General features: G+C 61.6%; 1 protein-coding gene across 3 annotated transcripts in view; it reads left to right on the forward strand.

Moving 5' to 3' along the window:
- AGAP3 (ArfGAP with GTPase domain, ankyrin repeat and PH domain 3) overlaps window positions 1-14,620 on the forward strand; it is a 152,320-nt gene that overhangs the window by 47,523 nt on the left and 90,177 nt on the right. For all 3 annotated transcript variants that reach the window (XM_075420009.1, XM_075420010.1, XM_075420008.1), the window contains exon 2: window positions 9,554-9,612. In XM_075420009.1, the coding sequence (XP_075276124.1) occupies window positions 9,554-9,612 (59 nt within the window). The remainder of the gene's footprint in view (window positions 1-9,553; window positions 9,613-14,620) is intronic.

The raw sequence follows: 14,620 nt of genomic DNA on the forward strand, positions 1-14,620 counted from the left end.
CGGCTCCAATGGGGACCTGCTGGGCGCAGCAGCTCAGGAGATCTCTGCCCCGTTCCCGTTTCAGACGTGCAGGCCAATAGTGTTTCTAACACCCTCTCGACATTTTGAGGACTTTGATGCTCTGCGCTGGTGCTGCCCACCTTAGCCCTAGGAAAGCTGCTGATACCGTCCCGACACGTCCTCCCGAGGGGTGCAGCTGCAGTTGTGGTTATCAGCTCTGTGGAAAAGCCGGGTGTATGAGTCCAGGCAGAGATCCAAGCCAACGCTGCTACCCTGTGTGCAGTACCTGGAGTATTTTGTTTACAGCAAGCTGAGATACCCACCCAGCGCTGCGCTCTGCCGTGTAGGCATACCCAAGGGCCAAAACGCCCGGCCCACTGGAGAGTCCAGAGGATGGTCTCGGTGCTGCTCCCCCAGCCCTGCGGAGACCACCGTTGGGCTGCGTGGGTGACGTTCGCTCCCTGCTGATGGAGGGGTTCAGCCGAGACCAAGCACAGGGAAGGGTGATCCGGGGAATGCAGGGTTTGTTACCCGAAAAAGACTTCAGGAGCTGGTCTTTGTGTAGCAGGAGAAGGGCTGGCAGGGAGTGTGAGTTTCTGTAAATGCACCAAGGGAGGGCAAGAGCCCTTGGAACTAGAGAACAAAGTCAACAGAGAGTCCGGCCAGCTGGGACTGCTGACAAATAATCATGATCGGTGGCTCAGAGCAACAGTTCTGAAGAGGTCCTGTGACAGGCACAGGCCTGGAAAAACTGGGCTGATTTGGGATTGAAGTGTTCCCTGTGCGTGGAGGGATCGTGTGATGGGTACAGCACCTGCGACAGCTCGGGCAGCGTTTCTCACAACCGTGTTCCCCTCTCCCAGAAAGACACCCAGCTGTTTAAAGTGCTGCAGGGTTTAAGGTGACTCCCCTTACTCTCCTGTTGGTGTTTGGCCATGCAGAGGGCTAACACGTCGGGCACGTGCGGGAGAGCACCAGTGGGGGAAGAGGGGGGCGATTTTACGTTAATAAGGTGGAGTTTGCGTAGCGAATTGAGTGGATATAATGATATGTATCATCTCTTGTTGGCACCTGCCTCAGCTTAGCTGGGACTGCTGGTGAGAAGCAGAGATGTCACGATGGGTTCAGAGACCGTGCCTCGGATGCAGAATCCAGCCTGGTGTCCACCCTTCAGAAAAGCTTAAGAAGCCTGGAAGGTGTCAAGGAAGGAGTTGTTGGGACACCGATCTGGAAGGCCTCATTCTCAGGACAAGGTCGGAGGAGACGCGTGCGGTGGGTGCAGAGGTGTTCCGACCGCAGGCTGCAGGCATGCAAAGGAAGGGGGAGCTTCAGAAAACAGTGCCTGTGTAATCGTAACCTGCCTTTGCCCGTGGGGTTAACAGCCAGAGCTGGGGTCAGACAGATTCGGAGCAGGCTTCTACCCGCGAGGTGGGTCCCCAGAGGGCACTGGCGCTGGGGGAGCGGTGGGTCTCCACGTCGCTAGCTCCGCTGGGTCGTCCCTCTCGGCAGACGCTGCCCAGCTGTCCCCGCAGAGAGCGTTTGGGACGGGTCTTTGGCCTGGCTGTGTTCGGGCGCGGGCTGGAAAGGGGTAGGTGCCGAGAGGCTTGACACGTGTGGCTCTTCTGTGCCTCCCCAGCGTACGCAGTGTGATGGCAGCAGCCGCTGCCGTGCGCGGTGTAGCTGAGGAGCCAGGGTACCAGTTCCTAATCATGCCCTGCTTTCCCAGAGATACGCAAGATGCTCTCCTTTCGCTGCTGCAAAGTACTCAAATCTCCGGTGAGGCAGTCCTTGCGAAGATCGTCTCCTGAACAGGGTGTCCTGAGCTCAGCTCTCCGACGGGAACGCTAGCCTTGCCCGTGTCGGTCCTCGGCCTGGAGAAATCCCTGTTTCTGCCAGCGCTGCCCGGGTCGAGTCTGCCAGGCCTGGCCTGGTGAAGGTGGCTCTGCCCGGGGGAGCTGTGCCCTGCTGCCCTGCTGCCCTGCTGCCCTGCTGCCCTGCTGCCCTGCCGCCCTGCTGCGGCGTGTGCGGGCAGGCGGGCGCTTTGGAGCGTGGTTTGTGTGGGCACTGCTGTGTTTGCGCAGCCTCTGACCTGCTCTCAAGGCCGGATTTAGTGTCCGGGGTTTCAGTGTCCGAGTTAGTTCCACAGTGGCTTGGATAATGAGTTGGTTAATTATTAGTTGCTGTGTGCGGAGACCAAATGTGTCTGGCACTGGTGCTTCTGAAGCACGAGGCAGATGAACCTGCTGCGCTTCATCCTACGAAGGAAGCAGCCTGCGTGAGGAGTCGGTTCTGCCCGGCCGGCCCCGTCCTGCTCCCAGCTTCGCGGCAGCGAGCGGCAGCGGGTCCGCAGGGCGGTGGGCTGCGCTGGGGCTCTGGGTGTGCGAGCGGTGCCGTGAGCGCACTGATTCTGCTGCTGAGGTCGGGTGTGCCTGGGGAAGGCGCTCATCCTGCGCTGGCAGTCTGCTCTCTTTGAATCACTGAATAACAGCGAGAAGAGGGAGAGCAGTGGCTGGGTGTGTGTCCATGTGAACACCGAACGGCACAGCTGGCCCCGCAGCGAGGTGAATCGAGTGAATCGCTGCTCCCTGGTGCCCGCTGAGCCCTGGTGATGAGGGAGATGACAGTTCGTTAAGGTGCTCCCCGCGGGAGGCAGTCGCTGCCGAGCACGCTGGTACCAAGGCTCTGGCGCTGCGAGGAAGGTGCTGGTGCTGACCGGCCCGCCCGGGTTTTGGTTGGATGAGTGGTCGGTGAAGTGGATCGAGAACTGGCTGAATGGCAGAACTCAGAGGGTTGTCATCAGCGGCGCTGAGTCTGGTTGGAGGCTGGTGACAAGTGGTGTCCCCCAGGGGTCAGTACTGGGCCCAGTCTTGTTTAACTTCTTCATCAACGACCTGGATGAAGAGTTAGAGTGTACCCTCAGCAAGTTTGCTGATGACACCAAACTGGGAGGTGTGGTAGATACACCAGAAGGCTGTGCTGCCATTCAGCGTGACCGGGACAGGCTGGAAAGTTGGACAGAGAGGAACCTGATGAGGTTCAACAAGGGCAAGTGCAGGGTCCTGCACCTGGGGAGGAACAACCTCATGCACCAGTACAGGCTTGGGGTGGACCTGCTGGAGAGCAGCTCTGCGGAGAGGGACCTGGGTGTCCTGGTGGACGACAGGGTGACCATGAGCCAGCAGTGTGCCCTGGCTGCCAAGAAAGCCAATGGGATCCTGGGGTGCATCAAGAAGAGTGTGGGCAGCAGGACAAGGGAGGTTCTCCTTCCCCTCTACACTGCCCTGGTGAGGCCTCATCTGGAGTACTGTGTCCAGTTCTGGGCTCCCCAGTTCAAGAAAGGTGAAGAGCTACTGGAGAGAGTCCAGCGGAGGGCTACAAGGATGGTGAGGGGACTGGAGCATCTCCCCTACGAGGAGAGGCTGAGGGAACTGGGCTTGTTCAGCCTGAAGAAGAGAAGGCTGCGAGGGGACCTTATAAATGCCTACAAATATCTGCAGGGTGGGTGTCAGGAGGATGGGGCCAAGCTCTTTTCAGTGGTGCCCAGTGACAGGACAAGGGGCAATGGGCACAAACTGAAGCAGAGGAAGTTCCGTCTGAACATGAGGAAGAACTTCTTCCCTCTGAGGGTGACGGAGCCCTGGAACAGGGTGCCCAGGGAGGTTGTGGAGTCTCCTTCTCTGGAGATATTCAAGACCCGCCTGGACAAGGTCCTGTGCGGCCTGCTGTGGGTGACCCTGCTTCGGCAGGAGGGTTGGACTAGATGACCCACAGAGGGCCCTGCCAACCCCTACTATTCTGTGATTCTGTGATTCTGTGGTTCGTGCCGTGGGTCGGCTCCGGTCGCTGCTGCCGTGCCGTGTGCTGCCGTGCGGTTCTGTGGGAGCAGACGGGATCTCCCGCCTCTTCCGACACCGCGCGGCCGGCGTCAGCCCTGCTCGGTGCGGCCGTCGGGGCGGTGAAGCGCCGCGGTGGGCAGCCCCGGTGGGGACGGTGTCGGTGGAGGGGGGACCCCCACACCCCAGTGGACCTCCTGCAGCTGTGGGCTTGGAGCTTCCTTACCCTGGTCCGGGTGTGCAGCAGCCGCACGGGTACGCAGGGCACGTGGCGTTGCGCTGGGAGGATTCGTACCGACGAAGAGCGGGAGATGGCCGTGCGCCGCGTTGTGGTGGCGGGCGACGGAGGCTTGGGACGGACAGAGCTGACGTCAGCGAGTTGTGTCAGCGCTGTTTGGCAGTCAGGTGCTTGGCCCGTGGCTGTTTTGGGTGGTTGGGAAACTGCTCTTGAGGTGCCTTTCTGACAGCTCCGTGGGTGTCACCCGCGCCCACCCGCACGCAGCTGCCGCGCTCACTTCTGCGAAAGCTGCTGGTAGGGGAGGAAAGCGAGTGCGGTGGGTGTCGTGCTGGGGGAATTATCTGGAAACGAAGCGATGGAGCCGGCCCTGCGAGTGCAGGCGGCTGCGGGACGCAGGGGCTTCGGGTGACGCGAGGGCTGACGAGGCGTCGTGGGCCTGCGGACTGGCGTGGGTCACCCAGACGTCGGTGTGCCACGCACGGGTTGTGCACGTCCCCTCGCGTGCCCTGGGAGCCAGGCAGCGGGGATGTAGTAAGGACTGAGGGCCGGTTGCAGTGACAGATGTGACAGGCTCCGTTGTGGCATGGACGCGTGGAGGTGGGTTGTGCTCCTGATCCTCAGGCCCTCCTGGATTAGCTGATGGTCCTGACGGTCTTCAGTGCCTTGTCTCGCTGGTGGGTAGGAATGGTGTCAGTGCTGCATGTCTGGTGGTGGTGATTCTTCAGGTGCTGCAGGAGCTGCCACATCTTCTGGACCCTGCTCTTTGGGGCACTTGGGGCAGGAGGCGACGCCGGCTGCTGGCTGATGCAGCTGAAGGCTTTTCTCTTTCCTCTTTTGACGACCAGAGCCAAGCTTCTCCCCGTGGTCTGCAGGGAGTGCTGGAAGTGTGTGTGGCAGTGCTGCGTTATTAACCCCTCGAGCAACGTGGGGAAGCTGGCACTAAGGCCTCCTGGCTTCGGGGAGTTTCAGCTCTCAGGCACCGTTGAAGAAAGCCCCCAGACTCCCTGCAGAAGCTCGTCCGAAGCCAGAGCCGAAGAGTGGCCGGTGGGTGCCAGCAGTCGGGTGTGCGGGGAACTGGGTCCCGACGGTCTTCGTTCCTCAGCGGCTGCCGTTCCTCAGCGGCTGCCGTTCCTCAGCGGCTGCCGTTCCTCCGTGCCGGGCTGACTCGCTGTGGGGAGAGCCGCGTGCTGTGGGAAGCGGCGTTGGAGGGCGTGCTGCAGGAGACCGCGACGCTGCTCCTGCTCCCTGGCAGAAGCTGGGAAGCTTCCCCAGCATTCCGCAAAGTGCAGGCAACGGACACGCGTGGCCTCCTCACCCCACTTCTCTGCTTTGCCCAGGTGCTGCCGTGCTTCGCAAAGCCCCTCTGGCAGCTCCGCCGCTCAGCTGGCGGGGACGGACCCAGGATGAGTGGGTCCTGCCAGGAGCGATGCTCCGCGCGGGCAGTTTGAGGTCAGGGTGCGATGCCCTGAACAAGAGGTGTTCTTGTTCGCGTGGGAGTTCATCAGCGAAGGGTCTGTGGTGTGGGCACGGCCTGGGGTGGCGGGTGGACACCAGGGTCTTCTGACCCTGACACCACAGACCCCGGCTCTGGAGGCGGCCGCGGAGGGAACTGGCTCCTCCAAGGTCTCCATCGCAGTAACTTGTCCAGGCGGTTGTGAAGGAATCCCATGGCTGTCTGCAGGCCAAGGCCGCTTCCGCCTTAGTCGCTGTGGCTTTGGTCACGTAGTCTGTGAGCTCCTGCTTTACCGTCCCGGGCGCTGGAGTAAAGAGTGGGTTTGTCCGTACCTCTGCGAGCGCTTACACTGGGGGTACCTCGACCCCGAGACGCTGCAGGGAGAGCACCTTATCCTTACGGCTGGCTCTCCTGGGGCGAAGCGGCCGGGTGGCCTGGGCAGGGTCAGTCGCTGGAGCCTCGTGGGACCTCCCGGCACGGCCGACTGCCTCCTCCCGTAGCGGGTGGGATGCGTTACACAGCAACGGGCGCAGTGGACGTGTCCCCTTCCGCTGAGCCGGCGGAGCCGGAGGAGGACAGCAGACAGGGCGGAAGGTGCATGACAGCTCCTGCGCGAGGAGCGGTCCGGCAGCTGGGACTCTGCGGGGTGGGAGAGAGGGGCTGCAGGAACGGACGGGGCCGTGCTGGTCGGGCTGGCTGGGGCCGTTAGCGCCTCTGGCACGGGGGCTGCGGGCAGCCGATGAGGTCAAGCCTAACCTGGAAGAGAGTGGGTTTTCAGAGAATGGGTGTTCATGGGATATTCAAGACCCGCCTGGACAAGGTCCTCTACAGCCTGCTGTAGGTGACCCTGCTTCGGCAGGAGGGTTGGACTAGATGACCCACAGAGGTCCCTTCCAACCCCTACCATTCTGTGATTCTGTGATTCTGTGAGAGGCTGAGGGAACTGGGCTTGTTCAGCCTGGAGAAGAGAAGGCTGAGAGGGGACCTTGGAAATGCCTCGAAATATCTGCAGGGTGGGGGTCAGGAGGCCGGGGCCAGACTCTTTCCAGTGGTGCCCAGCGACAGGACAAGGGGCAACGGGCACAAACTGAAGCAGAGGAAGCTCCAGCTGAACATGAGGAAGAACTTCTTCCCTCTGAGGGTGACGGAGCCCTGGCCCAGGCTGCCCAGGGAGGCTGTGGAGTCTCCTTCTCTGGAGATATTCCAGCCCCGCCTGGCCGCGGTGCTGTGCCCCCTGCTCTGGGTGACCCTGCTTGGGCAGGGGGTTGGGCTGGGGGACCCACAGAGGGCCCTGCCAGCCCCTGCCGTGCTGGGGTTCTGTGAGAGGTGCTGGTGCCCTGGGACGGCTGCTCTGGCACTCGCGGGCTGGCGATGCCGTGTGCCAGCGGGGACGGGCTGGGTCAGTCACCGGGGCAGGCTGGGGGCCCAGTCTGAAGTTCAGGCTTGGCACTTCGCGAGCCGACTGACGGCTGAGGGGCGCAGGTTGCTGGCGTTTCGCGCTGAGCTGAAGGTAGTTAATAATTGAACGTATTGTGTGGCTGAAGGTAGTTAAACTGGCATTGTGTCGCAGTTATCTGTCTTAAGATTTACTCAGAGACTTTCACAGGAATTAAAAATCAGACTGTTGCTAATGAACTTCTGAACCTTTGCTGGAAAGTAAAGATCTGTTAGAATAGTTAGCAAAGGAGGTGACGAGCAAAAACCTGGGGAGTTTCTCTATGCTGAGCATCCGAGAACAGGAGAAGAGAAGAGAATAATCGCAGAGGCATCGAACAGCCTGCCCTGCCCGGGTCGGTCTCTGCCTCTTCTTGCTGAAGGCCAAGTCGGTGAGTGCGTTGGACTTGTGCTGAGTTCAGAACCCCGCAAAAAAACCTGCTCGGTTTTGGCCAGTTTTTTGTTGTTCAAGAGCAAGGTGTACGCGGCAAAACAGCGCAAGAGCGGTGCCTTGTCTGACGCGGAGGGCCGGGTGCCAGTGAGGGAGGGAACACCGGCGGTGCTTCCGCCGTCGCAGTTCACTGACAGAGGCACTAAGCCGAGCTTTTTGTAGACCAGGTAGTGCAGTTAGGGACACAGGTGTGCTGTCACCTGTTTGAAAGGGTTAAAGAACTTACCGTTTTCCTCTTGACTTGCTAGTTGTATTCATAAAGATTTTACCTCTGCGTAAAAAAGTAAAGATACATGAAAGGCAGAGGCGGTGAAGAAACAATTCTTAAGAACCTTCATGATGGTTACAAATAACCTTGTGTTACCGCATCAGACTTGTGTTTTATTTGTCTGTAGCTTCTGGATAAGAGGTGTTAATAAACTAGTGTATGAATGGTGAACTCTCGGTGTGAGCACCGTATTCTTACCTTTTTTCGACACGATGGAAAAATGCGCCGTAGCCTGCGGGTGCCAGTGGCTGCACGAGTGCCGGGCCAAAGGCGCAGCGGCAGAGCGTCCTTCTTTGCCCTCGTGCACGCCGAGCAGTGGTGGAGCAGCGTGCAGACGTGCCGGCACGGTGGGCAGGGCCCCTGCAAGCCCCCGGCCGCCAGCAGCCGGAGCAGACTCTCGCCCATGCAGCCTCGGGCCGCACATCTCCCACCGGCTGCCGGCTGAGCAGGAGAGAGGAGACAAGGACAGAGAGACAGAGAGAGGGGTGCAGCCATCGTGTCTCCACCTTCCCTTGGGATTCCGAGGGCAGGGACGGCTGCAGTGGAGGCGGTCGCTGACTGGCTGCTGGTAGGGCTGGAGAGCCCGGCATGGCCCTCGCATCGTGCCTGGGTCTGGCAGCATCCCTGCACTGCCCTGGTTTCAGCCTGCGGTGCGTGGCACAGCACCCACTCGGCAGAGACCTGCGGCCGCTGGCTCGCCCGGCCGGTTTGGGCAGCGCCGTGCAGACGCCAAGAGCTGGGGCTCGCACCGAGCATGGCAGTGGGCTCGGGGCTCCGGCGGCGGGGTCGGGGCTGCCGGGAGCAGCCGTGCACAGGAGGAACCATGGGGCCGTCCTGCCCTTGGGGGACGCGAGCAGCGGCAGCGTCGGGGTTAGTCGCAGCATGCGCTGGGGTCTCGTGGGTTCTCCTCTTTCCTTTTTGAAACCATCTGAGATGTCCGTTTCTGCAGCAGTGAGTTCGGCAAGTTTATTACAGGTTCTGGAAGAGGCAGCGCTCCCACAGGTTTCCGATCTCCAGAAATCCTTGTTATTTTTACACTAACACAGAGCGAGTGCTGCTCCCTGGTTTTGCCCCCCCACCCCGCAGGCGTCTGGCTGTGGGTGGAGGATGTGCTTCCTCGTCCAAGGCGAATGAAGGGCTCCAGTTTGTTAGGAGTGGCTGCTGCTGACATTCAGGGTGTTCTCCAGGCTCCTGCTCTCCTCCCGTGAGTCCGGTTTAATTTGGGAAGTCTGTTGTTTGAGCAGCTCCTGGAGGTTGTTTGGATGTAAATGAAGTGTTCGTGATTTCCGTGGCAGGAGAGAGGGTGTTCCCTGCGCCGCTCAAAGCCTGCCTGATTGTTACAACCCTCTTAAGCCTATTACAGTGTTCTGCAAATTACATAACGTGCTCCTAATTAATTGTGTTCACTTTCAATCACGGACACAGATTATAGCGTGCTTTCAGCTCTTTATCTGCGTGCGTACGACACGCCGGTATTGTAGCCTGAGTGCAGTGCTTGGGGCACTGCTTTTGCCGCTACGTGCCCTCAGTTCTGGGGTGCTTTACAGCATGTGTCCCCCAAAAAGGCATCTCTGGTGCTTCCCTCGCCCCACGTGCCTCGAGGAAGGGGCTGTGAAGGGCAGGGCAGGAGGGAGGGTCCCCAGCCCGCGGTGCGTGGGCTCTGCGCTGCCTTCCCGTCCAGCGCTCCGGCTGCGGAGCCTCCCAGGCACGGGCAGCGTCGGGACCTCCTGCAGCTTCGTGTCTCTAGGCAAGGTGGAAGGGAGGGGAGAGCCGTAAATCTCCTGCCTGGAGGGAGCAGGGGCGGCGTGGCGGGGTCCTTGTTCGGATCTCGAGGGAGACCACAGTGACCTGATGATTTCTCCTCTCTGTTCTGCAGATTCGTTTGTGAACAGCCAGGAATGGACCCTGAGTCGCTCGGTGCCTGAGCTGAAGGTGGTGAGTACTTGCGGCCCGTGCCTCGGATACCCCTCCTTCTCCGTTGCTTCTCCAAATCCCCAAGAAAAAAACGTGTTTTAATGTGGCCGAGTGGAAATGCGTAGAGGATTCGACCTGGCGGAGGGGAGAGAGGAGCTGGGGCTGCTGCGTGCTGGGGTAAGGCAAGAGCTTCTCGGTGGCTCGTGCTTGTAAGGGAGAGGGTGTCAGTCTGGGGGAGCACTCGGGTGTGATGGTTGGAAGGCGATGCTGGAGCACCTTACCCTTCCTGCTGGCCGCAGCAGAGTGGTGGTTCCTGACCGGGTGCTTCTGCACAGGCTAGACCTTCTGGCGTAGCAGAAGCAGGAGCAGATGCTGAGCGGCGGTGCAGGCGTGCGTCCTCGGCCATCACCCTCGGAGCAGCCGTCCAAGCGTGGGAGGTGGGAGGTGTCGTCACCGCTCGGTGTGAGCCTCGCTGGCTGCAGCTCCGCGCTGGTGCTCCCCGGTCTTCTGCTCGGGCCGAGCTGGCGGCGAGCACGAGGGGCCGAAGCGGTGCTGGGGCGAGGGACGAAGCGCGATCCCCTTGCTGGTGGCAATGAGCTTGTGGGCTGGCTTGGGCATCCCGGAGAAGCCCCCTCGGGAGCCGTGCTGGGAGCGCTGGGGTAGCGCCGGGAGGGACGTCGGGACGGGCAGGACGCGGCAGGTGCTGCGTGTGTCTGTCTGTCTGTCTGTCCTCAGGGGACCCAGCAATCTGTGCCACTGCGCCGGTGGCCCTTAACTCCCTTTGAAGACGGCTGGCATGTCTCCCTTCAGCCCCTTCAAGATTAATTTTTTTTTAATCTTAATCCGAGAAACAAGCAGCCTTTTTGCAAAACATACCAGCACCGTGCTGCCACATTTTTCTTAATCTGCAGTTAAGGAAAATGGAAACAGACTTTGAATATTCATTTGTTAGTTTGGCTTGTAAAATGCGTGTCTGTTCAAAAATATTCTTGCAGCTATTCTGTGTGTCGCCTTCTGACATTTTAACATTCTGCAGGCTGCAAAATAGCGCTGCGAGCTGAACAAGCCTCAAGCTTTCAGTTCCTCCCCAATTAGCACAGTCCTTTTCCCATGACCTCCAGGGATCTCTGTCGCTCCAGGGTTCCATCCGGCCGGTGCTGCTCTGCCCGGAAGCCTGGAGGCCTCTCGGGGTCCCCGTTCAGTCCCGGCCCTGCTGGGCTGAAGCCCCTCTGCCGCGTCTCTGGGTGAGGCTGCAGCACCCGCGGCGGCGGGGTCTCTGTGCGGGGGCAGGCAGAGCTCCGGGCAGCGGGTGCTCGTCCGGGCTGCCGCCTTTCTGCGGCTGCGAGGGGAGCGACGCTGCGTGGCGGCAGAGCTGCTGTGCCGGGGCCTGGGCTGGCAGCCGGCCTGCGGGGACGAGGACGCGGGCAGGGCCTGACCCTCGGGCGCGTGTCCGAGGGCTCTGCGCTGCGGTGGCCATGCCTGCTGGAGGCTCCGCTCCCGTCTCGCCGCCTCAGCGGTGCGGCCCTGCCCGTCCATCCCAGGGCCAGCTCCTCTCCCCGGGTCTCTGCAGCCAGACTGGTCTTTGGGCGAATGTCGTGAGCTACCACGAAGTTACGGTGGTACCACTGGGGTCCCCGCATGGCTCCTGTCCTGGGGTCCGTGTGGGAATCGTTGCGTGAATGGCTGAGGCTTGGCAAGCCAGGATCCCAGGCTTCGTTCCCTGCCAGTTCTCAGGGAGCGCAGCCCCCGGCCCCGTCCTCAGAAGCACACGCGACCCCGGGGTTGCTCGGCGCGGAGCAGGGCCTCACCGGCACAGCTGCCGGGACCCTCGGCAGCGCTGCGGACACGGCTCCCGTGGCAGAGCCACCCGGTCCGTGGTCCTGCCTGCGTGATGCTTCACCAAGTGTGCCACGTGGCCCTGTGAAAAACGTGTCTGAAACCAGGAGGCATCCTGGTGCGGGGCAAAGACGGGGTCTTTTGGTAAATGAAAGAGCACACGTACTGCTGACGATGGGAGAGGCTTGCGCAAAGCACCCGCTCTGTCTCGGACCTGCCAGTCCCTGACCCCGAGGGAGACCTACACTGAGCCAAGATTCATAATTCCCCGTGTGTGGGAAAGCACAGGCTCGCTGGGGGCTTCTGTTTCGTGGGACAGAGAGCGCTGACAGCCGCCCACGTTCCTCCTCCTCTGCGGGAAGGAGCCGTTCCCTTTACCTCTCCCGGAGGAGGTGAGGATCTGTCTCCCCTGCTCACGTTCCCTCCTGCACCACGAGCGATCGCTGTGCTTTCTCTAAGGTTTTCTGATAGCTTGATGTATTCACGTTCTGCTCATCGGTTTTTCGCACCTCAGTTCTGTCCTGAAGTTTCCTCAGTCTGCCGCAGGCCCAGGAGGCTGTGGCTGAGAAGGCAGGAGCGGTGCTGGGCAGCGTCAGCCCTTTGCCGGCCCGCGCAGCGGCACGCTGCCTTCCCTGCTGCTCCCAGCGTGTTTGGTGCAGAGGTTTCCATGGAGCCTACACACCACGTTTTGCTTTGGTTTGCTGCTTCGGAGGCGTTGTGTTCCTCAAGGCTGTCGGTTCTCCTTGAGCTTGCTTGTACCACCAAATGAGGAGAAGACAGAGCAGAAGTGCATTTCAGCAAGACGTAGGTCAGGGTTTTGGGTATGAGCAAACGCAGTGTGAATGCAGCCTCCGTCCAAGTTTCAGAGAGCTGAATGTTGTCGGAGTGTTTAACCTCTGACGTCGCATGGAGTCCTCGCTGCCGGGCGGCCTCGGGGAGCCGCTCTGTTCTGCAGAGGTTTGCCCAGGGGCTGGAGCTGCAGCTGGCCTGGGCACAGAGCCGAGCCCCGAGCTGCCTGCTCTGCGTGGTGGTCTCCAGTTCCCTCTGTCTCCCCTCTGCGTGTCCCCAGCTGCTCACGCTGCCGTCAGTGCGGCGGCGGCGGGGAGGGCTCGGCCAGAGGAAGGGCCGTTACCTTCGTTCGTAACGCGGGCTGCGGTCTCTGTGTAGCCCTTGCGTTGCTGCAGGTTGCCCGGCTCCAGAAGCGCACGCGTGCGTTACCTGTGCCGTGTGCGGTCTGGTTCCCATCCGCCGGAACGCGCCGGGCGTGATCCGCAGTCCCCGCTGCGGGTGACAGACCTGGCGGCGATGGGTTCGGCCCAGGCACGCCCGTGGGCGCGCGGTGATCTGCGCTGCCTTGTCCTGGGTGCCTGGCACTCCGGTCCCGCCGCTTGCTGGCTCCGTGTGGCTTGGGCACAGGAGGTGTCGGCAAACGGGACGGGCACGGGGGGTGTCGGCGAATGGGACGGTTTCCTGCGCCCCGGAAGGGCGATTTGCTGCCGGCCAAGCTCCCGTCGCGGCGGGGCTGGCACGACTTCGCCTCTCGCCGGCAGCCTGGGGTAGCCGGGGCAGGACCCTGTGCAGCAGCAGCTTTCCAGCGCCTGGCTGAGGGCTGGAGAACCTGCCTGGTGGTGACTCACTCGCCAGGCTCATCCCTTGGCCTGTGAAAGCTTGGCTGTAAACTTCTCGTTGGTGGCAGAGGCAGGTTTCAGGGTCCCAGCCGCTCCGCTCTCCTCACCCCCCGTTCTTCTGGCGCTGGTGGGGCTGTGTGTGCAGCTGTGCTGCAGACTGGCTCCAGCAGCCGGGTAGCTTTGAAAACAGCACAGCAAGTGAGTGCCAGGCCGGACCGCGGTTCTGGACTCCTTCTGCTCCGCCATGACACAGAGCGTGCCAGAGGCGCAGTCCGGGCCGTGACACAAGGTGGGTGCGGGGAGCAGGCGTGGGGTGCAGCGGGGACGTCCCCGCAGGCGGCCGGCGTGGAGCACGGTGCTGCTGCAGTTGGGCTGCTGCTGGCAGCGCGGTACGTCCTCCCTGTGCCACAGCCTGCGCCGGCGTGTCACCGCAGGCCGTGTCTGCGAGACCTGCCTGTGGTCCCCGTGTACCCAGATGGGGAGCAGATCTTGGCAAGCAGGGAAGAGCCAGTGGCCAGCGCTGAAATCATCACGGCCCCTGCGCGGATGTCACGAGGAAGCATTGCCAGAGCGTGCTGTGGGCTCTGGGGACCCTGCCCTGACAGTGTGGCTCTCAGATCCGTTGCCTGGCACGGGTGGGCTGCACTGGGGATGCTGGGGGCCAGCCGAGCCCTTCCCCGGCCCTGGGAGTGCAGGAGTGGGCACAGCTCGAGGCAGCAGCCGGGCAGGGAGAGTCGGCCCTGGTCCCAGCCCATGGGACTCGGGTCCTTGGGGCAGCGCGTCCGTGCTGCGCTGGGTCTGGGCTGAGCACGCACAGGTTTCGCTCCTGGCGCTCGGAGGGGCCAGGCTCTGGCTGGCGGTGGGCAGGGTGAGGGCACGGCACAGAATCACAGAATAGTAGAGGTTGGAAGGGACCTCTGTGGGTCACCCAGTCCAACCCTCCTGCTGAAGCAGGGTCACCTAGAGCAGGCTGCACAGGACCTTGTCCAGGTGGGTCTTGAATATCTCCAGAGAAGGAGACTCCACAGCCTCCCTGGGCAGCCTGGGCCAGGGCTCCGTCACCCTCAGAGGGAAGAAGTTCTTCCTCATGTTCAGACGGAACTTCCTGTGCCTCAGTTTGTGCCCATTGCCCCTTGTCCTGTCGCTGGGCACCACTGGAAAGAGTCTGGCCCCGTCCTCCTGACCCCCACCCTGCAGATATTTAGAGACATTTCAAAGGTCCCCTCGCAGCCTTCTCTTCTCCAGGCTGAACAAGCCCAGCTCCCTCAGCCTCTCCTCGTAGGGGAGATGCTCCAGTCCCCTCATCATCCTTGTAGCCCTGCGCTGGACTCTCTCCAGTAGCTCTTCATCTTTCTTGAACGGGCATGGGGCACTGGCTTGGAAGGAGCTGGTCCTCACTCAGCTGCACGGCTGTTCCCTGGGTCTGCTGGCAGTGCTGTGTCCGCGTTTCCAGGAGCTGGGCTCGCTGGAGCCCAGGGGGAGAGCTCTTCCGTGGCAGCAGAGGCATGGAGAGCTCTGACACCGCCATGCCTGGTGCCGGTTTCCAACACCCAGGCGACACTTGG

Source organism: Opisthocomus hoazin, chromosome 4 (assembly GCF_030867145.1).
Source record: "Opisthocomus hoazin isolate bOpiHoa1 chromosome 4, bOpiHoa1.hap1, whole genome shotgun sequence".
Taxonomy (NCBI): domain Eukaryota; kingdom Metazoa; phylum Chordata; class Aves; order Opisthocomiformes; family Opisthocomidae; genus Opisthocomus; species Opisthocomus hoazin.